The sequence below is a fragment of the Octopus bimaculoides genome, chromosome 2 (assembly GCF_001194135.2).
Source record: "Octopus bimaculoides isolate UCB-OBI-ISO-001 chromosome 2, ASM119413v2, whole genome shotgun sequence".
Lineage (NCBI taxonomy): Eukaryota > Metazoa > Mollusca > Cephalopoda > Octopoda > Octopodidae > Octopus > Octopus bimaculoides.
The window spans coordinates 35,959,164-35,982,725 of NC_068982.1; the positions used below are offsets into that span (position 1 = coordinate 35,959,164).

Below are 23,562 nucleotides of genomic sequence, written 5' to 3' on the forward strand. Positions count from 1 at the left end.
ATTTTGAAGACTGTGGAATAAACGATAATCAAATGAGGCAATGTCCAGCAAATATGGTGCCTGGGCATCGTTTCCCATTCAAACTGCTCCAACCTTTGGAATGTCATCCTTGGTGTATGTGGCCAAGCATTATCCTGATGGAAGAACACCTTTCATCTTGAAACCAAAGATGGTCATTTTTCTTCTAGTGCTGACTTGAATGACTGGTTGAATGACCAAATCCAAGCTTCTCCACAATTCCTCGACAATTACGATGGGATTTTGTTCCACTAGTGTTTGCAGGACATTCTCATCAAGTTCAGGATGAGGCTCATCTTCTCGGCTGTAGTTTCTGGCTCAGAATTTCTGGAACCACCGTTGACACTGACTTACGCTTATTGTCTGATCCCCATATACTGCATTAATATTCCTCGCACTTTCCATTGCGTTGTTGCCTTTATTGAACTCATAAAGCAAAATATGCCAAATATGCTCCTTTGTCACTTCCATTATAGCTTTGAAAAAATAACTGTTAAAATCAAACTGCACTCTTCAAAACTTGCACTAAGAATAAGGACAAGGTAAAATTACTACCTGCTTTTACAGCAAGTCAATGCAAGTAGTTTATCCTGTCCCCTTCCAACTTTTAGTTCATGCAATTGAAAAAACTGCATTATTTATGGGATGACCCAATATATGTGTGCATATATGTATTTGTCCTCCTCCTACCATCATTCGACCACCAGTGTTGGTTTATTTATATCCCCCGTAACTTAGTGGTTAACCAAAAGAGACTGATAGAATAAGAGCTAAACATAAAAAAATAAGTATGAGAGTCAATTTGTTTGACTAAACCCTTCAAACCTCAGCATGGCCACAGTCCAATGTAAATATGCACATATATATTTGATAATATCTAGTGTTGGTTGGTTTCTCTTTACACTTTACATGGGTGAGGAAGAAAGAGTAAAAGAGTGATACAGAGAGAGTTAACATAAGAGGTGAAGAATGAATGCACATACTAGGCTTTGTGTCAGGCAATGAGTAAAAGAATATAACACACACAGTGAGAGAGAGAGAGAGGAGGAGAGGGATTCAATAATGCAAGAAGCACCAATCACTGTTACATTTGTGTGAAAGAGTGTAGGTCCTTAACAGGACTAAACCTTCTGAGTTCTTTTAAAGGACTTAGAAAAACCGAAGGACCACTGCAATAAGTGCATGAATCTGAGACAGGGATACGTTGAATAAAATTATAATTAACTGATACTCCTGTATTTTCTTTTACCCAAAGCCAGGAACTTTTCAGTACCCCCGTGTGTGTGTTTGTGTGTGTGTGTGTATATATATTTGTTCACTATCTTCAGCTCTCTCCCCACCTCTAAACATCTGTAACTCTCTTTTCATACTCTTATCAACTTACCCTCCCATCTTTCTCAATCCTCTGTCCACAATCTCTCTTACACTCACCTTCATGTACCCTGAGAGTATGCACTGACACCCTATCACTAACCATCGTTGTGTTCCTTCAAGCTACTCCAACCCACCCTTATATAATGCAGAATAGCCATGTATCTCCTCTATAGTAACACACCTAAGCCTGTCTCTCTATCATACTTTCACATCTGGCATAAAGCCACCTCTCCCAACTTCAACCCCACTCAGCAAGGAAGCGTTTTCTTTGTCTTGCAGGTTAATTGGCAACTTCACTGATGTCAGATAAAAGTACCCAGTACACTCTGGTAAAGAGTTTAGCAATTACAAAGGCATCCTGCTTGAGAAACCATTCCAAAGCAGATATTGCAGCATGATACAGCCCTCTGATTAATTGAATCCTGTCAAACCACCAAGACACATATACTAATTTTCTACAGAAAGACCTAGATGCCATATATAAATGGGCTGAGGACAACATGCAATTTAATGCAAGCAAATTCCAAGTCCTCTGCTACCAGCTAATTAATGCTCAGAAGTCACAATAATAATATTTTGGACCAAAAGGAACAGCAATCCTAGAATCACATGCGGTGCATGATCTTGGGATTGATATGAGCAACAATGCCTCGTTTCACATGCATGTCACCAAGATGGTGGCAGTGTGCAAGCGGATGGCCGGATGGATTCTGAGAACCTTCAGAACAAGGGACCAGAAAACTATGCTGGTCCTATGGAGGACATTTGTCCTCGGCCATCTGGACTACTGCTCTCAACTGTGGTCACCTTACACTGTAGGATTAATAGCAGAATTTGAGGCGGTTCAGTGATACTACATGAGGAAGATTGCATCAATGAAACAGCCAAGCTACCGGGAGAGAATGAAGGAACTACGACTCTACTCACTGGAGCGAAGACAGAAGTATGCAGTCATGTATGTGTGGAAGATACTGGAGGGGGGCTGGCACCAAACTTTGAAATTGAGAGTTATATCAGACCCCAAACTGGACGTCACTGCACTGTTCCAAAAGTCCCAACTGTCTCATCTAGAGTGAGAACCATATACTGCAATACCTTGGGATTCAAGGGCCCACAGCTATTTAACTCCTTGCCAAAACATCTGAGGGATCTCCAAGGAGTGGGAGATGTTTTCAAGAAACAACTTGACCTCTTGCTATCCAAGATCCCAGATGAACCAATATCAGGGCCGGAAACTCAAAAGAGTGCAGCAGTATCAAACTCCCTCCATGAAGAGCCAAGCCTATAGAATTGACCAATTAAAAGGTGATTACACTGACAGTGCCCCAGCATGGCCACAGCCTCAAGACTGAAACATATAGAAGAAAATATACATATATTTCACTTTGATCTTAGCCAAAAGGTCTCTCACACACACACACACACACACACACACAAACAAACATATATATATGTTATACATATATACGTGCATATACATATATACATACACCCCACCCATGCCAGCATGGAAGGCAGACGTTAAATGATGATGATATACATGCATATACACATACATTATTCATACACACATCACCCTTTCAGTAGTATTAGGTGTATTGCACATCTATGTATATACACATATGCATCTGCAATGATATTCATGTACACAAAAACATAAATTGATGTATATATTGTATGCACACACACAGACACACACACACACACACACACACACACATACAGACACACACACACACACTGAGGGCACATAAACCAAGAGAGAGAAAACTTAGGTTACTGTGGGACAGTGAAAACAATCGTATGTAGGCAAAAAAAAAACACTCATATAATCAAATAGGAAATAAATAATCACAGGCAAATCAAAATCACCGCATATTGCAGATTGCCAACTAATGATGGAAGACTACTGTTTTTCATGCCAATTGAACATTGATTATCTTCCATTGCCAAATACTTCACGGACAGCATGAGAAACTAAACATGATAAAATCAAATTCTCTCTTTCTGACTTCATTTCTTACATCATTACTTTAGTATTTTGTGAACAGATTTTAGCTTAAAATACCTGCAATCAATATGATTGAACTATACCGTTAGTTAATTGTATTTATGTCTTCAATTAGTTGATTTTATCCTATCAATATCTTATATTTATTTGATTTTATCTTTGCATGTGTCCAGTGAATGCTTCCATTTTGTTTACGTAATCTAAATATTCTTTTTAATGGTTTCTTATTTCATTCTTCAAATTTCATTGAAAGATCAGTGACATGAAACTCAGGGTCATAAAATTTGAAGTCTCAGCTTTTCAGCTTTAATGATTGTTTGTGTGTGTGTGTGTACACACACATACACATAACACCAAACTTGAAACCAAGGAACAATACACCTAGTTAAAAAGATTCTAACCAAATGGGAAGTTAACTGAATTACATGAAAATATTTCATATATTTTCATGTTTTATTGGTATTATGTACAAGATTCTGGAAGTACAACATGCACTAGTCCCTCACATAGTACAACAAAGTGTTGTACCTAATGACTGACATAGCATCATCAAATGCAACAAAGGCAAATGAGATGCTCCAAAAAGGTGCAACAACAGAAGCATCAAATTGATGATGGAAGTTATGGAACAAAGCTAATCAGGGAGAGAACTCCCTTGAATAAGAAGCTATTGGGGTTGTGCCAGGATGAAGAACTGCTAATGCTCTCTTTATAAAACAAATACAGAAATTCTTAACCCAACAAGCAATCCCCAGTACTTAATTTTCATTGACCTGAAACAGGCTTTAACAGGGTGCTTTGATAAAACTACAGTGTAGATTGGCAGTTACTTAGGAAACAGTGTTAATGAATGGCTTGTAAGTACTGTCCAAGCTAATTACAGGAATGCTGTCAACAAGGTGAGTGATAACTACAAGCTTAATGAGGAATTTAGCATAAAAATAGTTAATCAGGGCTGGGTTCTCAACAAGATTTGAACTCAGAAGATAACAGGACATGACCAAATCAAACCAAAAATTCAATGTATTGTTTGACATTGTACCAATTCTGCTGGCTATGATGTATACATAAATACATACACACTAACATGTCCATCTCATACACACAATATATATATATAGCATTACAAGTAAATTAAATTTTATCAAACTAAAGGACTTGTACAATTAGCCCTTTTCACCAACATGTTATAAAATCATGATGAAAATATTTTCTTTATATGCTCAAATGTTTCAAAGGATATTTATAATATACAGATGTCACTGTCATAGAATGGCTCTCTAATGAGTCATAGTGTAGTAAATAAAACCACTAAAATAATGGTTTAGTAGCTCAATCTCTACCTGAGCACAGGTAACTAGAAATATAGTGATTGAACCTTAACCAGTTTAATATCAAGCTGCCTGAGACTGCCTGTACCAAAAACACAAGACATAATACACAAAAAGCCTACAATAATTAAATATCATCAAGTATTAATTTGCATAAATACAGAAAATCACCAAATGACATACAAAAAATACTGAGATTTCTTTCAACATCATTTTATGTTACCCAAAAATGCTACTACATTTCAAATAGATCTTTAAACTAACTCTTAAGATCAATAACCAATTGCTTTCCTTGTTCAACAATTCAGTTTAACTTATGTAGCTCACATTAAATTTTACTTTTTCTCTGGTGATTTAAAAAAAATATGACCAAAAATTAGAATGGCAATACATATTTTTTAACAGTTTAAAAACATATAACAATGACATGTCCTTAAGATACTGGCTTATGCGTTGAACAGTTGATGTGTTAAATCTATGTCCTGGGCAAAATACTAACATTAAAGGAATCAATCCACATTGCTTGAAATAAGTATCACATAAAGGTACAGCTCACTACTATAAGAAGCAGCTGACTGTATAACTGACAAATTTTTGTTAGTTCACCAAACCCAAATCTTCTTATGGGTTGCTGAGTACTACAAATATTAGAGAGGAGTATCATATGACTGAAGCCATCTCACTGAAAGCTTAGCCTACAACCAAAATTATTAGGTTCATTCTATCAGCGAAGCAATGAGTATAAGTTTAATTTAAAGTAAAAGTTTATGCAGATATTACTTACAACATTAGCAATCAATAAAAATTATTGTGTAAGTTTAAAATTGCTAAATAAAATATTCAAAATAGTAAAGTTAATAGCATCATTTTGTAGAATTAATGGATTCAAATATAAATATTTGCAAGAACTGTACTGAACAATCACCTATGTCCTGTCAAATACGTGGTTAGTGATGTGTGTTGAAACTTATTTGAATTTTCAAGACATTAAGTGGTTGAAAAACATCTCTTTATCAGAAAAGAATGTCAGCCTATTACAGCTTTTACTTATGAAACGGTTTGAATACAAACTGCAATCTAACAAACATGTGTCATAATACAATACCTCAGTACTGCTTGCCAAATGAACTGTACAAAGGCACCTCTGCATGGTACATATTTATAACAAGGTGGAATCAACCATTCAAGGTTAAATGAAACACAGCACAACCAAGAGATTTAGCAATTTATCAACAAAACTCATCCAACTGCAACTTTCCAAGATTTATCAAGAGTCAAAGAATTATTAAACACAATATATCAAAGAGAGGTTTTTCATCCACGTTATTACAAGTTGAGGTTCATTTTCTCTAAAAATTTCAGTATTTTCAAAACAGAGATTTTTCACATAACCATTGCAAAAATGTGAAATGAATATGCTTTTAATAGTGAGAATATTTCACACTTAGTTAAGAATATACTAATATTAACAATGATGATTTGAGTGTGATTTAAAAGTGTAACAAGAAAAAAACTAATGAAATATTAAAATAATCAATTCATTACATAAAACAGAGGTTCTTCATTGATAAATAATCATTAAAAAGTTGAAAGAAATAAAAATAATAATCTGATCTTATAATCAAGGATTACATAATGTACCATTGAGCTATACATCAATGAGTTAATTTGCTCTAACTATTCAAGGCTCCAATGAAGCTGTAAGATGTTACTTAAACACTCAACTATGAGTCCACTGCATCTTATAGCAGAAACAGCTGTAAGCTAATGAAGTTCATAGAATAATCATTTATTCCTTCATCATCTTATTTTCTTATATATATATATATATATAAATATATATAATCTTACTGTAAAACACTGTTAAAACCCATACATAGAGGAAATGGGTCTTACAACTATAAAAACATGATTCTGATTTAATTGGGTTTCATTCTAGTCTAATCAAGGCTATATAGGCTCTATAGTAAGATTGAAAGAAATCAATACAGATATCTGGAATTAATCATCTGGTGTAGACTGAAGGCAAAGATATGGCAGTGTCATTAAGAAGTTCAATTGGCAATCACACATTTTGATTCCACTATGCAGCACCTTGGGCAAGTGATCTACCATATCCTTAATTCAACCAAATTCCTGTGAGTGAAACTGGATAAACTGAAATCATGCAGATGTACATCAGAAGAACTATGCCTGTTTTTGGATGGTAGAATTAATTTAGAGGACAGTGTACATTAACCATATGATCCTTGGATGCCATTAACAATCTAATTTGTTGCAAACATTTAGATTCCAGGTCTGTGGCTCAGAGTAAACCACAAGTCATTAGTTATGCTCATCCTGCAAAAATATCATAGATGATGCTCTTCTTCTTTTGAGTAAGCCATAAAAAAGCCATATGCACAAAAATTATGCAGCACACCATAGAAAGAGTAACTTAATTTTCTATATATATACATAAAAAAAATCTCTCTAAAATAATAATATTCTGAATATATATATATATATATATCTCACTCTAAAATAATAATATTCTGAAAATCAATTTTAAATAAAGATCATAGTATTACAATTAATAAATTGATTCTTTTTTCAAAAAAAAATGAAGAGAATAAAAAGTATGTTTATGAAAATGAAAATGAAAACTAACTTTTGCAAGTTCACTTACTTCCTTACTAGGGGAGAATTCTAGCATCAAATTGCATAGAGTTGAAGATGCAACACGTAATACTTCTTCAGGTCCATTCTGCAACATCTGTATCAGAGTATAAGAATAGAAAAAAATAGAATTTTAGCTCTGATCTAGAGATATATATATGAATTTCGAATATTTTCACAAGGTCAGAAATTTGAGGAGAGCCACAGTTGATTAAATTCATCCCCTTCATATTATGTGTACTTATTTTATCAAGCCTGTAGCGATGAAGGGTAAAGTGAACCTAGGTAAGATTTGAATGTAAAAGAACAACATTAAATGCTACAAATTGTTTAATATTAGTGTCTGTGTAACTTGTAAAGAACAAATATCTCAAGAGACTTCATTTGAAAGGCACCATTTTTTATTTTCCTCATTAAGTCATTTAGCCCAATTCAACAAAGCTTAACAGTATGAGATGTTTAGTATTTGGCTCGCTATATTAGTGAAATCAATGCATGAAACACATTTCTGATGTCTATTTCCTACCAAACAAGCTAAAAGAGAACAATACATATGCTGTTTACCAATTAATAGCTCTGCCTACATGTCATTAAACCTTTAGCATTTAGACCCGGCAACTAAAGTGAGATGGCAGCCACGCACGTCCAGCTCTGTTAAAAATACTCCTGATGTGTTGGGCAATATAATATGCTTGAGAAAACCTGTTGAGTCAAGTAAAACCAAAATCGTAGCTGGGGCCGGTGCCCCCTGGTTGGCTCCCATGCCGATGGCATGTAAAAGGCACTATCTGAACATGGTCGATGCCAGGTCCGCCTGACTGGCTGCTGTACCAGTGACACGTAAAAAGTACCAACCAATCATGACTGACACCAGTACCCCCTTACTAGTTCCTGTGCCAGTGGCATGTAAAAAGCACCATCCGAATGTGATCATTGCCAGGTCTGCCTTACTGGCTCATGCCGGTGGCATGTAAAAGCACCCACTACACTCTCGGAGTGGTTGGCATTAGGAAGGGAATGCAGCTGTAGAAAGTCTGCCAGACCAGATTGGAGCCTGGTGCAGCCACTGGCTCTCCAGACCTCAGTCAAACCGCCCAACCCATGCCAGCATGGAAAATGGACTTTAATCGATGATGATGATGATGATGATGATGATATCCAGCTGTTTCATGTTTAAACTGACCAAATCTGGCCTCTTACACTTACCCTACAATATCATTCTGAAAATAATCACATTATTGAAATCTCAAAGCTACAAGATAATGCATGATTAATTCAAAGCAATGTGACAGGGTAATCTGAATGCTGAAGGTTAAACTAACATTGTCCTAGTAATGTTTCTTTTCACAGACTCATGAGTCCAGCTCAATTTCACCAATCTAAAACAAGACCAATTCCTTTACATATTATATTTTATTGGGATTTAATGGTCAGATACACTTCTTTCTTTCAGACACCATAAAAGAGTGCATTTTTGGCACTAAGAGCAGAGGAATTATTTTGTTAGTATGTAAATCAGTGGTTTTCAACTAGGGTCCAAATGGCCCTTAGGGGTCCATATAAGATTTTGCTGTTAAAATTTATCAGCAATAAATTGATTATACTTCTACAATACACAAAATATTTTAACAATTTTTAAAAAACATAATTCTTAATAATATCTAATTATTATAAAAATATAATGATTTTTTAAACAATGAACGGTTATGAGGATCCATTTGAGTAAAATAGGAATCAAAGAAGTCCATTGATAAAAAAAATGGTTGAGAAACCTGGTTGATGAAACCTGAGTGGGTAATATGGAATTGTAATAATCAGGCCTCTCCTATTAACAGCATAAAGGAGTCATATAACCAAGTTACACATTCAGCTTGTCTAGAGTTTAACAAAATTCTACAGGACTTTTCATAAACACAGGTTAAAGAATACAGGTTTTACCTTAAGTAAAGGTTTCCATAAAGCATGATCTTGGAACGTTGTGCGTAATTGTTGGACCGAACGTGACAAACTGTGCAAACATCGCACAGCTGCTGCTTGAACTTTAACATCACTACTCTCCATGCCATTAGTAATGTGATCAATCAAATTTTCTGTTTCAATAATCTGTCAAAAATCAAATAGATTGCATATAAAATTATAGTAACAAACTTGAGAAAACGGTAGTGGGAATGGAGATATTAAAGCACGGTTGAAGTAGTATGGCGAGAGAAAAACTGGCTTATGAAAATATTACTATTAATATTCAGTATTAGATGAAATCATTAGTAATAACATATGCTCTCAGCCAAAAACTTGAATCACAGACAAATTGTATTGGAGAAAAAGAACAGAAATAAATGATATCAACACTAATTATTCAAAGGAAATCCACAGAAATAACATCAACAAAATTAGCATAGGCATGGCTGTATGATGAAGAAATTTGCTTTGCGCCCACACAGAAATATGGCATACACACAATAATTAATCTTTTATCAAATTTCTTGATGCTTAAACAAGATGATGAAAAGAAAAATATTACCTTAAAATGTAATTAAATAAAAATTTGTTCTCCTTTGTATAACTCTTCTAATTACTCTATCATTTACTCCCTCTCTTACTCTGTGTGTGTATGTATGTAGCATTCTTTCACTCTTTGTCTGCTATCAAACCTCATATGTGTACTCATGCTGCACCTCTTATGTTAACTTGTTCTGTATTTCTCTTTTATTCTCTCTCTCTCTCTCTCTCTCTTTCTATATGAAGTGTGACTGGAAAAATCAACCAACCAATCCAGATTTATATCAGCAACTATTATTATTAAGGTGGTAAGCTAGCAGAATCATTAGCAAGTTAGACAAAATACTTAGTGGCATTTCATCCATCTTTAGATTCTGAACTCAAATTCCATCAAGGTCGACTTTCATCCTTTCAGGGTCGATAAAATAAGTACCAGTTGAGTACTGAGGTTGATGAAATTAGCTAACCCCTTGCGTAGAAATTACTGGTCTTGTGCCAAAATCTGAAACCATTATTATAAGGTGGCAGAATCGTTGCCATGCTGGACAAAATGCTTGGCAGCATTTCTTCCTGCTTATACAATCTGAGTTCAAATGCCACTGAAACTGACTTCACCTTTCATTCTTTTGGGTTGGATAAAATAAGTAACAATTAAACACTAGGGTCAATCTAATTGACCAGTCTCCTCCCACCAAATTTCAGGCCTTGTGTCTATAATAGAAAGGATCATTATTGATGTTTTAGTTATTATTAAGGTAACGGGCTGACAGAATTGTTAGCAGGCTAGGCAAAGTGCTTAGTAGCATTTTATCCATCTTTAGGTTCTGAGTTCAAATTCCACCAAGGTTGACTTTGTCTTTCATCCTTTCAGAGTCAATAAAGTAAGCACCAGTTGAGCACTAGGGTTGATATAATTGACTTACAACTTGCTGTCCTTGTCCCACAATTTGAAACCATTATTATTATTATTATACACATGTATTCTACATTGTAATGAATAAATTGAATATTGGGGTCTGTGGTTGTTGTTTTTTATACTTAGATGTAACTCAGGGTATATATATATATATTAATTTATTTTTTGGTGCTTATGTTCTCTTCCCCCCCCCCATTTCTAAAGTCAAACATCATTGTTGTATGTCTATTTTTGCATGTTGACACAGGTTGGATGGTTCATTACAGTTTATGTCAGCTTGCAAACACAACAGAAACCCAACTAACTTTGATGTTGTGGTTGAAGTACATTTTATCATGCCAACAGCACAAGAGAATTTGTCACATGTGAGGTGCAGAAAGCAAGCCCTCCCTCTCTACCCAGTATCAGTTACTATTTAGAGTTATTGCTGTCTTAGACAAAAGCTGACTCGCAATACAGCTTGCACAGTCTATGTCTTGCTTGCTTGTTCAATTTTTAACATATTTTGTATAGCTGGATGCCTTTTCTATCTCCAGTCATTTTACACAGTGCACTGGGTATAATTTTATCATGCCATCAGCACTACAGAGATTATTCCATGCAAGGAGAATTAAAGGATCTGCATAACTCTGTATCAGAGTTACAGCCTTCTTAGACAAACAGCTTGTGATCTGACTTGTAGTTCCTATGTTTTGCTTGTTTACCTTTTTGCGAATATCTTCATCATTGGCTCCAAGAGAAGCAAATGCTTTGAATGCTGCCTGTTTGAGTTCATTACCCCAATGAATATCCTGAAAAAGTCACACAAAAAAAAGGAATAAACAGAAAATGTAAGAAACAAGGTAATAACATAATAAATAAATTTATACAGCAGAGAGAACATTATACTAAATACAATCTTCATCTGATGTGTTATTGATATTTAATGTAAGATGCATATTATAAAAATGATTCATTTTAAAAATTATAACAGAATAACTACTTAGAAATAAGTGTGTGTATAGGATAGTGAATATTTAAAAACAACAACTTTTTCAAATATTCAATATCCAGCATCAATATTCACACTCCATTTTTTTCTTTTTTTTTTTTGACTGTTGAATGGGTGGAATAGATCTCACAGAAGCTAGCATCCTTTTGCATTCCTTTATCTTCTGGCATACAGAACAACAGAGAAAATTAGCAAACATTGTTTTTGGCAAGATTTTTATAGTTAATTGCTTTTCCTATCACAAACTACTATACAACATAGAATGGAAGCTTTTTTTTTTTGAACCAACAGTACTTTTATTTTGCTGAATTTTAAATTTTATTAGTGTCTCATATTCCATCACAAAATTTGGGACCAAAATTGTAGAATCTATTATAAATGTAAATGCATCTTAACTCTCATCAGATTTTCAAATTCTGCCACTTAAACTGGGTTTCATGGTGTGAAGTGAATGCATGTTAAATTTTCTTCAACCCAGACCAGCATAAAAAACGGGCATTAAAGGTTAAAGGATGATGATGACAGAATCTCAGCCTATCTTAGACAACATTCTCACATAGTTTTGTGGCTACTCCTAACAATTAGATGAACTGAAGCAATGTAGTATACAATGATCATCCAGTAACACAACAAAAAAAACCATTGTGATTTGAATTCATGATCTATGAATAAGTAATCCAAAATCCAAGTCATCCCTTGAACCGTTTAGCTTTCAGATTATTCTGTCAAATGTAATACTTATTTATTCACATTGTTTTGAATTATTCATATTCATGCAGTCGCCATTGCTGCTGCCACTGTTACCAGCATTATCATCATCTTTTAACATCTGTTTTCCATGCTGGCATGGTTGGACAGTTTGACAGGAGCTGGCCAGCTGGAGAGCTGCCCAGCCACCAATTGTCTGTTTCAGAAAGGTTTCTACAGCTGGATGCCCTTCCTAATGCCAACCACTTTACAGAGTGTACTGGGTGCTTTTCATGTGGAAAGCACTATATTGTAGGCATGAGATTTCAATGACATGATTGTTTATTTTTAGAATGATATTGTAGGGTAGGTATGAGCGGTCAGATCTGGCATGTTTAAACATAAAACAAGTAGAATATCTGGGCCTGATATGGCCAGTTTAAATACTAATGGTTTAAGTTGATTCCAGCAGGATATGAACACAGAAATAGAAGGTATCAAACTAGTTTGCAATAAAATGACTAGTTTGGTACAATCCATTTAAAATGAAATACTAGAACAATAAAACAACATACTTTTTTTTGTGTGTTCTGTGTACTACTGATCTGTTGGACACTGGTGTATTTTAAATAATCAGATAGAGTTCGAATTAGGTGATCTGAAATGGAAGCCACTTTCTGCAGCTCAGAGTTTACTTCAATGAGATACGCTAGAGTTTCTGCTCCTTCCACATTTTCTTCTAAAGTACGGTCCTTCTTGCACATACGAATTAAAGTAGGTAAAGTCTGTGAAAGAGAAAACGATAATAATGTATTTAGAATAATAAGCTAATGAATTTCTTTATTATGTTACAAATCAAATATTCTTAAAAGGCATCAGTAATTTCTAGCCTGAATAAATTTGAACCACGTAATATAGTCAATTTAATCAGTATGCTACACGAATATACATCAACCTAGGAAAGTTGAATAACAAAGCAAATAGAAAGTTGAATAGCAAAGCAGATGGAAAGAGTAAATGCAGAGAATAAAGAAATATAACTTAATAATGCAAAATATTAGTACAGTATTAAGCCATCCACTACTCAAGAAGTAATAATAATAAATATACTTATGAATAAACTCTTAAAATTATTTGTAATGGGCAACAGAAGCGGAATTAGTTCATAATAGCAATCTGGGTATCATATTTAAAGCATATACATCGTTGAAAGCCTGCTGAACTGCAGTATTCATCACAAGACAGCATCATGAGATGAACTGCAGTTTAACAGGCTTTCAATGATGTATCTGCTTTATCTATGATACACAGCATCCAGCTACAGAAACCTAGCCAAAGCTTACAGTAGAGCTTGGCACAGTCCTCTGGCTTGCCAGCTCCTGTGACAGCCCAACACATGCCAGCTTAGAAAACAAACGTTAAATGATGATGATATTGATGTTATACCAATTTATTTAAGTATGAAAGAATAAAACTTGCGCTTATATATATATATATGTGTGTATATATATATATATATACAATTTTATAAACCTAATATAAACAAAAAATAAAGTCGACTCTACTTGATTTCACTTCATAATCATGAAACATCAAAACAAGTTGAGTAATATGACATACAGAAATAGCTGTGTGGTTAAGTTCACTTCACAACTACAGGGTTTGGGGTTCAGTCCCACTGCATGACACTCTTTACTGTCAGTGCTATCTCTGCTACCCAAGTTATATTAATGATGATGATACATATTACTATTTGCTAGAAAGCATGAAACTTTAAGTTTAAAGGATAGACAATAGAAATTGTTGCTTTCCTACATTTCTCATGAAGACTAGAATAATATACAAGCAGGTTTCTCAATAAGAAACAAAACCAAATTGAATAAAATAAAAAGAAAAAGTAAAAGACTATTATATTACTAAAAGAAGTTATACTCTAAGAATATTTATTTGTCCTAGTATGAAAACCACCTGACTGCTTACTAGTTTGTAGTTACTTTGGTGCTATACTACAAATTCTTCTTCTTACCTGCTGTCAGTTAAATGATACAACATATATAGAGTGCTGTTTTTAATCAGAATATATCAAAGCACCAAGGAGGAAATAAAAACTCATGATTCTTTAAAGAGACTAACATTTTTAACTCAGTTGTTGTCATTCTACATTCAAAGTTAGTTTATGAAGCAGTAATAAAATAGAGGATTTTTTTGTTCACTTTTTTTTTTTATGCTAGCATGAAGACATTATTCTCTTAAGTTAAGGAATTGATGCCGGAAAGATTTTTTTTAAAGAGATTTACCTTCAACATTATTATTGGATCATTAGCCATAAGAGCTCCACCTCGATATAGGTAAGTTAGACATTTAGCAGCAGCCATTTGCATTTCTGATGTTTTATCTCGATTACGAAGTCGTACAAGCATTTCTGAAATAGTATCTCCTTTGCCATTATCTGAATGAGAAACAAAAAACAAAAACACAGTATATTACCATTTTCAAAATACTTTATCTATAAAATCTCAAATTCAAAAAATATAGTAAACAAAATGTTATATATAAAAAAGAAATACCATAGTTAGCAATAGCCTGTGCAACGTCTTCATTTTGGTAGCACATCACAGAGAAGCAACGAAGAGTTGGCATTTGAACCTAAAAAATATATTTTGTATTAGTTTTCCTATTTTGAGAGAAGTATTGTTACAAAAAAAAAAATATGGAAACAAAATACCAATAAGAATGTATAAGAATCTTACTTTATAAATATTACACTTCAAGAGTGGAGCTAAAGCTTCAATGGCACCATTACTGCACAGCATATTTTGATGTTCTGGAGTCTAAGATACAAGTGAAAAAAATTATTACAGGAACATAAAAAAATACAACTAATTTAATTTTTTTTTTAAATTACTACAATTCAGAAAATAAAATTAACTCTTAATCTTTGCTTGAATATAATACTTGCAATGTATTTCGTGAAGAATAGTTAAAACAAATTATAAACTGAAAATTATGTTCTTTTAAGAGAATTTAAGAGATAAACAGAAAATAAATAGATGAAGTTAACTCTAAGTAGCTGATTAGAATAATACTTGTTTCTAAATATTTATATCCAAGTTAAATTTTTTTATTAAATACAGTTTAAAATACAGATTAATATTCTGTATGATACTGCAATAAAACTTTACCAAATAATTTATGCATCAAGTTTTTGATTTTTGGTAAAATGTTAAAAATTTTGAGAAAGGTATGACCAAATTGAAAGACTTTATTTCTAACTCTAATTAAAGAGGAAATGACTATTATTTCCTCAATGTATAATAAGTGTTTCTTTACAATTTAGTGGAGTGGGTTAGTCTATTTACACCAACCACAGTTCTAAACTAGTATTTTATCAGAACCTTCAGAGGGATGAAAGGCAAAGATAACCTCAGCAGGATCTGAACCCAGAACTTAAAGTAGCAAGACAAATACCATAAAGTAATTTTTTCAGCTTTAACAATTCTACCAGCTCACCACCTTAAATACTTATTTAATAATAAAATAGGTTTGTAATTATTAAAAAAATACATGATATAATGTTTATAATGGGAACAGTAAATAATTAGAATTAAATATATTATAATGTAGTTATCCAGTGACTTTTCTATACTTTCATTTACAGGTTTCCTAACAATAACTCATCCTTAACCTCTATCGTTTGGTATTTTACAAGAAACTACTTTGTAATAAATTTTTTAATGTTTCAGTAGAATTACAATAGTTTACAAATAATACAAAAATTAACTTGAATATCTGAAAAGTGGCCATTAAAAAATAAGTAACTGAGAAATAGACTTTATAGAAAAGTTAATTTAATTAAGAGACAGAATAGAAGAAGCATACATAAAATATAGGTTACCTTGCAACAATTAGCAAATATGGTGGTAACACACTCTTGTGTACAAGATGATTTAGGCAGGACATTAATTAGTAAAGGGATTATACTGGAATCCTGATAACAGAAAATATGTGTTTTAGATATCAACTAAATTTGACAATACAATGACATTCTTTTTTTTTTTAATATTAAGTGCAAAAATGCAAACTGAGATAAATTAAAATATATTTTATTGTCCATGATGATGTGAGATCGCCATCAATTAAATGTTGGTGAAAGCAGTGTATACTGGAAGATTGGAGAAAGCCTTTGGCAGAGTACCCTGCTGTGTGATATGGTGGGCTCTGAAGAACCTAGGATTAAATGAGTGGCTTGTCAAAGCTGCACAGGTCATGCAAAGGTTTTGTCAGTAAAGTGAGAGTTAACCAAGAGTACAGTTATGAATTTAGTGTTCATCAGGGTTTGGTTCTCAGTCACCTCCCATGCATCATTCTTTCCCCCAGACCATAAAAGAGGAATTCAAGACCGGTTGCCCTTGGGAACTGCTATGCTGATGATCATACTCTCATCGCAAATTCTGTAACAGAACTAGAAAAGAAATTCCAGGTGTGGAAGCAAAACCTGAAATCGAAGGGCCTTAAAGTTAACTTAGCAAAGAATAAGGTTCTAGTAAGCAAAAAAATGGATAGGACCCTACCTCCATCAGGTAAATGGCCCTGAATGATGTGTAGGCAGGAATTCTATATAGTGTACCCAATGCAAGCTATGGACACACAAGATGCACAGTGGAATAATAAGAAGGTTCTCAGAGAAAGTAGTATTTGTATGTGGAAGATGCACAGGAGCCATGGATATATATATATATAATAGACTTCTGTATAGTTAGTCTACTAAACTTCATTCACAAGGTACCATAGTGGGATGGAACCCAAACCATGTGGTTATGAAATGAACTTCTTAACCTGACAGCTATATTCTTGACAAAGGCCTCAATATATAAAGATCATGATCTCAAGTGACAGGCTAGTGAAGGTATTAACCAAGTAGATCAATATAACATGAATCTAGAAATGGTCTTTTCACCATCATTATAATAAATATCAACATATGATGTAAACCAAAATAAAAATTACTCACCTCAAAAATGTGTTCTTTGGGAGCACTATTACAGAGAAAGACAGTACGAAGACAGCGTAAACAAGCTTCTACATATTTCAGATCATAATTAGCAAGTCCTGAAAATAAAAATACTTGATAGCTACTTAAATTTCAAACTAGTATTTAGAAGTTAAAGCAAATACAAACAAAAGAATTTTCTTACGTGTAAATATTTCACACAAAACATTTACATATGTTCTCTGATCACACTACTCTTACAGTAACAAACATGAAGACCTTAAGAATTTAAATGCAAGTAGATGTTTTGGCTTCAAATCTTTACTACAGCTCTTAAATCAATAAAATCATAACTAACAAGATATTATTTCTTGCAAATTATTTTGTTTGTTTAACTTCCAACAGAGATTTCAATGCAATTTTAGTATCTAACAATCATTATGCTGAGAGACCAAGACTGACTCTAGACAGAAGGAATATTTTACTTTTGAGAAAATTTTCATGAATTTCAACCAATGACACAATTTAAAATATTACAAGCACCTTACAAAATATTTCAAATATATAAATGCTATACATTCATTGCCATCATACTTATGAGAGTCAGCCTATAGTGAGTAGTTTTTACCACTTCATCCCAAGTAGCCCTTGGTCTTTCTGCTCAACAGGTTCTATCAATATTGAGTGCTCAACACTTCTTTATACAACTAACATCCCTTATACACATCACAAATTCATACCAATATAGTCTTCTCTCGTGCACACTACATTATTCCTCTTATATCAAGTTTGTCGCTCTGTATCCCATTGCTCATACACCTAAGATTTACACATCAAATTCCCACTGATACAAGAGTGATGCTATGGTAAGTATTCACCTGCATCAAACTAAATTACTTAAGCCTGTTATTACATGTACATTTAAAAAAGGGCTGGGGCTGAAAAAGTGTTAGTAAAAGAAAAGGGGCAGTAGTTGAAACAAGTCTGTGAAGCAATGCTGCATAATGCAATACCTACAACACTTCATTTGAAAGAGAAACATAGATGAAAGAATGTACTCAACTGTTGCCAGCAAGTAATATAGGTACTGAACCAGCTTCTATTAAACTGACAATGTTGGCTTCTGTGCCTTTTGATAAACTCCCCAAAACCACAGAGCATTCTATCTTCAGATCCAAAGGGATGTTATCATGCATCATCCACTGAAGTAACCTAGATAGAAAAATAAAACAAAATATTCAGTAAAACATCCAAAAAAATTGCTTCATGCATTCCACTTTCAAATACATCATAATCCTTGCCAGTTAAACTTGAATGTTTTCTTTACTCCAACATTTTAACATCGAAGACATTTTGATTTCATTAAATATTAAGAAAGTCAATCAGAGAAACCAACATCCAATTATTATAGTTCAGTTCCTGTCATTACTGCTGCCATCCTTCCTATCGTCATTGCCATTATCTTTTTGAGATCTCCCCATTTTGTTTTTTGTACATATGTCAATACTATTTTGAAATCATATTGGGTTTTTTTCTTCCACGCTATTATAAGTTAGATGGGTTCATAACACAGCATTACTCTGTGCATACCAAGTAAATGCCACCTTATCTGAAGTACAATCTAACTCAGGTCCTCACTAATTACTATTTTACAAAGTTTTCTCATTTTACCTCTGCAATGGAACATTTCAATAATAATCAATGCCCCTCTTTTGCATAGTATATACCATACATTTATATTATATGTTCAGACCATTGTAATCTGCTGCATACTTCAGCCATTTGTTAAATTAACACACATTGACAGACTTCACTTAAACCATTTCTCTTCAATTATTAGATTTTTTTTGTATTCTATGTTATGCTGCCATCTAGTATCACATCTTTGACATACTCATTTGAACTGCTCTCTATACAATGTAAGAAATTCCAATAGAGATATCACTTCTTTAAATGCTTCTACACACTCAAAACTTAAACTACTGTACTTTCTTTCACTAATTTCACTTCTGGTACAATTGTATCCTCTAAGTAACATAAATTATATACCATTTCATGCAAACCATCCAAATAGTCATAGCCTTCAGTTATTGCTGGCCAGAATCCTAGTACATGATCATATTGAGTTTTGCCAGTTCCATTCATTACTGAGCAAAGTCACAGTGAATGTTGGGCTTTTGTGGCAACTGACTATAGCAAACATACAGTGGTTGAGAAGCAAAAGAAACACTTTTGTATACAGGCATCTTCCATGTTATGGAAGTTTTGCACTCCTGAAAATCTTACTACAGGGTGAGGTTCTGTTACATGAAACCCATTTTCCCATTGATTTTCATATTACATAGAAATCAATGAGAAAATATGTTTTGTGTTACAGAACTACATGTTATGGTAAGATATTAGTGAGTAAGTACATTGCTCCTGAAATGCAAGGAATGCCTGAAATAGTTATAAAGCTATTGCATAATAGTCAACTGACCTACTTTTTGTTTTTACATTTTTAATTAATCTAACAACAAATCTGGCAAGAGTAAACAAAAAAATATAAATCTCATAGTAATTAATAACCTGTGTATGAAATCTATATATGAAGCATCATTGTTTCAGCTTTGAATACATAAAATATATTTCCCTTTAATATAATCGTTGTTTTGTCATTTGATTTTTTTATTTTAGATATTTATATCTGAATGTGTTTGAGAAACTGCATAAATTAGTAAAACATTACAAAATCATCACCTGGGAATCAATCCTTGAACAATTACTTGACTTTTCTGTTTATTGTTACCAATTACCATATTCTTCACCTGACTGTAAAAGACAAACAGATTACCAGTTTACAAATATAACAAAAACCTACGAAAGTAAGACTATATTCAAATCACAGATTTCATCTGTAAAAATAAACACAAATCTATATCATTTAATTTTTATAGTTATGACATTCTTCTTATCCTAATACACATCATTCGTTGTTCCAGCATCCTATGGTCAGCTTTGCTTTTTGTCCTGCTAGAACTGACAAATAATGTACTTGTCAAGTCCTCAGGTTGATTCCTCTTGTGTCTCTTTCTTGGAATCAACTATATTGTGCCACTTCTTAAGTATGCAGACCACTCACAACATTCCTTTCTCCAGAGATAGAGAGAAAGATTGAGCAAGGATCTAACGATCTCTTATAGAAAAATAATAAGTTACTAGAACCATCCAAAGATGACCTTCATGTGCAGTACAGGAAAAAACATTAATAATTACACATTTTATGACACTTGCATGTCTCACACTGAAGCATTAAGTTTCCATTGTCATTAGATACTCACCACAAAAGCATCTATATACAACTTTGCATTTCTCATCATTCACTTCTTTACCCCTTTATACCTTCTGCAATTTGCCTTTCAGCTCACTAGGTAACAAGCCGATAAGCCTTCCAACATACTCATCTTTCCACCTTTGACATCCCTACCGTGTTTCACTGGCCAGATCCTATACAAACTAATGTTTTCCCATTCTTCCCTCTCCAGAACATCAACCTTCTGCATTCTCTTTTCACCAATGTTTTCCCTGCAGACATCAAACTGAATAGAAACTGCATTAACCTCACCAGCCAGCAAAAATAATGGCACAGCCTCTTCCACTTGACTAAGCCATATAAAAATATTATTCTGCCTTTCTTCTATATCTTCATTTTTTTTTTAAATAAGAAAACAGTATCCCACAGAATAATATCTAGCCGAGTATCTCTTTTTATAAAATAATTCAAAATGAAGTTCATAGTATTAAGGGGTTTCTTACAATGAGAATAGAATTAAATGAAGTTAATGTTATGTTATATTCAGTTGAAATGATTTTTTTATATCTAAGTTGGTGGGGGATAGATAGAGAGAAGCAAACAAAAGAAGTTCATTTAAATGGAATTAGAATAAAGAGAACTTACACAATGGAATCCATCCATCGCTCAGAATCATTAGATAACAACACCTCAACAAAACTTTGTGATCCATCTACCTCCTGAAAATGAAAATTATTATGTATTTAAAAAAAAAAAGAATAATTAATAAACAATATTTAACAAAATACATGTATTTTAGTTATGTTTGTCCACTTTTTCTTATTGGTATGTGTTGAACTAAAATATTTGGGATAATTCCATTTGAAAGTAACAGAATTGGTTCATAAGTTCTGTTGAAAATGCTGGTCAGTACCATTTACTCAACTCTTATATTCGGAGTTGTAGTTTCACTTTCACATTTCAAAGTATTTAGTCATTTGTGTTTGATTTGTTTTGTTTTTTCTTAACTAAGTTAATTCAAGTAACAATATTTTAGAAACCACCTAAACAAAAGAACTTGAACTTTCCGATCAAACTTGAAAGGATTACCAATAGCTGAGGAACTGAAAGTGCCAGCCGTTGTAATGGATATCAGTAACAGCTGATATGCGATAGAAATAAAGTTATATTTGTCAGACGATTTGTTGTTTAGCTCCAGGACAACTTTGATCGAGAAAGACCTGTGATCAAAGGTGTTCCAGATGGAAACATCTAATCTTTTTGCCTATCAGAGACTATATTTTACAATGTATACTTTATTTAAATGGCATGGTGAGTTGAAGGAGAATGGACTGTTATTTCTGGTAGGTCGAACCAGTTATCAGATGCGCAATATATTAACACTGCCACCGGAACGTTTCGAAAGCACTTGAACCAAACTTGCACAAAATCTTACAGATATTAAAATACGTAAACTTCGGTTAGATGAGAAGTATGCGCTAATTGTGAACTAAAATCTACCGAAACAGTCTGTCAATTTTTCCATCTCAGATATGTTATCCTCTTCAAACGCTAGAGAAAATTTTACGGATAAACTGAGCATTTAGTTGACTTTAAAAAGTACATTTAATGCATAATAGCAGAAAATATATATACATAGGCGCAGGAGTGGCTGTGTGGTAAGTAGCTTGCTTACCAATCACATGGTTCCGGGTTCAGTCCCACAGCGTGACACCTTGGGCAAAACTTCTACTATAGCCTCGGGCCGACCAAAGCCTTGTGAGTGGATTTGGTAGACGAAAACTGAAAGAAGCCCGTCGTACATAAGTATACATATATGTGTGTATGTGAGTGTGTGTGTGTGTGTCTGTGTTTGTCCCCCCCCCCCAACACCGCTTGACAACCAATGCTGGTGTGTTTATGTCCCCGTAACTTAGCGGTTCGGCAAAAGAGACCGATAGAATAAGTACTAGGCTTACAAAGAATAAGTCCTAGGATCGATTTGCTCGACTAAAAGGCGGTGCTCCAGCATGGCCGCAATCGAATGACTGAAACACGTAAAAGAGTAAAAGAGACAATAACGTGGAAATTTCTCAAACAGAATTTCGATTTTTTTTTTTTTACAATTACCTTTATCGTTTTAAGCAAGAAACGATACAAAATGACTATTTCAATAATTGATCGGGGACAAAATTATAAAAATTAATCTGACAAATTTCACTCAAACGATATAAATTAAGTGGAAGGTAATTTTCAAATGTTGAAGCGACATCAAAATGCTTATGTTGATGTTAAAAAATCGGTATTAAGTGCTCGATACAAAGATAGTTACACTATTATGAAGACAGGCTGAAAATGTTTATACCTCAGCCTAATTTACTGCACTGCTCTTAACTTTCGGAATAAATAGCAGTCTAAACACAATCAAAATGTTGAACTACAAATTAAATGGAAGAATTTTTCATACTGTCCAAAGTGGAAATCTGGACCATATACATATATGATTATTACTATTATTATTATTTCGCTTAAGCATAGCTATACTAATAGCCTGGTTTTAGAATTCAATATACATATGCTTCAGAACAAAGCGTCAGTTGAGTAGAGAGCAGTAAACAAGAAATTAAAATGACATTGTACGCACACCCTCTCTCTTCCCCCCCCCCCCGGTTTTTATATAGATCCGCACCCGGTGGAAAAAGTGTAAAACAAATAGTGTAGTAGTTGAAGTGCACCTTATATGAAATAAATATGAAGGAAAAGATGCGCTTTGGCAAACGGGGTTAGGGTAAACCTAACCCTAACCAGATTTGGCT

General features: G+C 33.6%; 1 protein-coding gene across 7 annotated transcripts in view; it reads right to left on the minus strand.

The window, feature by feature from the left end:
• The window catches only part of LOC106884361 (armadillo repeat-containing protein 8), a 68,182-nt gene that overhangs the window by 28,330 nt on the left and 16,290 nt on the right, over window positions 1-23,562 (minus strand). For 4 of the 7 annotated variants that reach the window (XM_014935712.2, XM_014935716.2, XM_014935714.2 and 1 more), the window contains exons 2-13: window positions 21,413-21,486; window positions 20,215-20,286; window positions 18,539-18,687; window positions 17,497-17,594; window positions 16,381-16,473; window positions 15,236-15,316; window positions 15,053-15,131; window positions 14,783-14,934; window positions 13,061-13,270; window positions 11,512-11,598; window positions 9,331-9,495; window positions 7,385-7,489 (exon numbers count right to left, since the gene is read on the minus strand). In XM_014935712.2, coding sequence (XP_014791198.1) covers window positions 7,385-7,489; window positions 9,331-9,495; window positions 11,512-11,598; window positions 13,061-13,270; window positions 14,783-14,934; window positions 15,053-15,131; window positions 15,236-15,316; window positions 16,381-16,473; window positions 17,497-17,594; window positions 18,539-18,687; window positions 20,215-20,286; window positions 21,413-21,426 — 1,305 coding nt within the window. In that variant the 5' untranslated portion in view covers window positions 21,427-21,486. The remainder of the gene's footprint in view (window positions 1-7,384; window positions 7,490-9,330; window positions 9,496-11,511; window positions 11,599-13,060; window positions 13,271-14,782; window positions 14,935-15,052; window positions 15,132-15,235; window positions 15,317-16,380; window positions 16,474-17,496; window positions 17,595-18,538; window positions 18,688-20,214; window positions 20,287-21,412; window positions 21,487-23,562) is intronic. The other 3 variants (XM_014935717.2, XM_014935711.2, XM_014935715.2) reach the window with 1 other exon arrangement.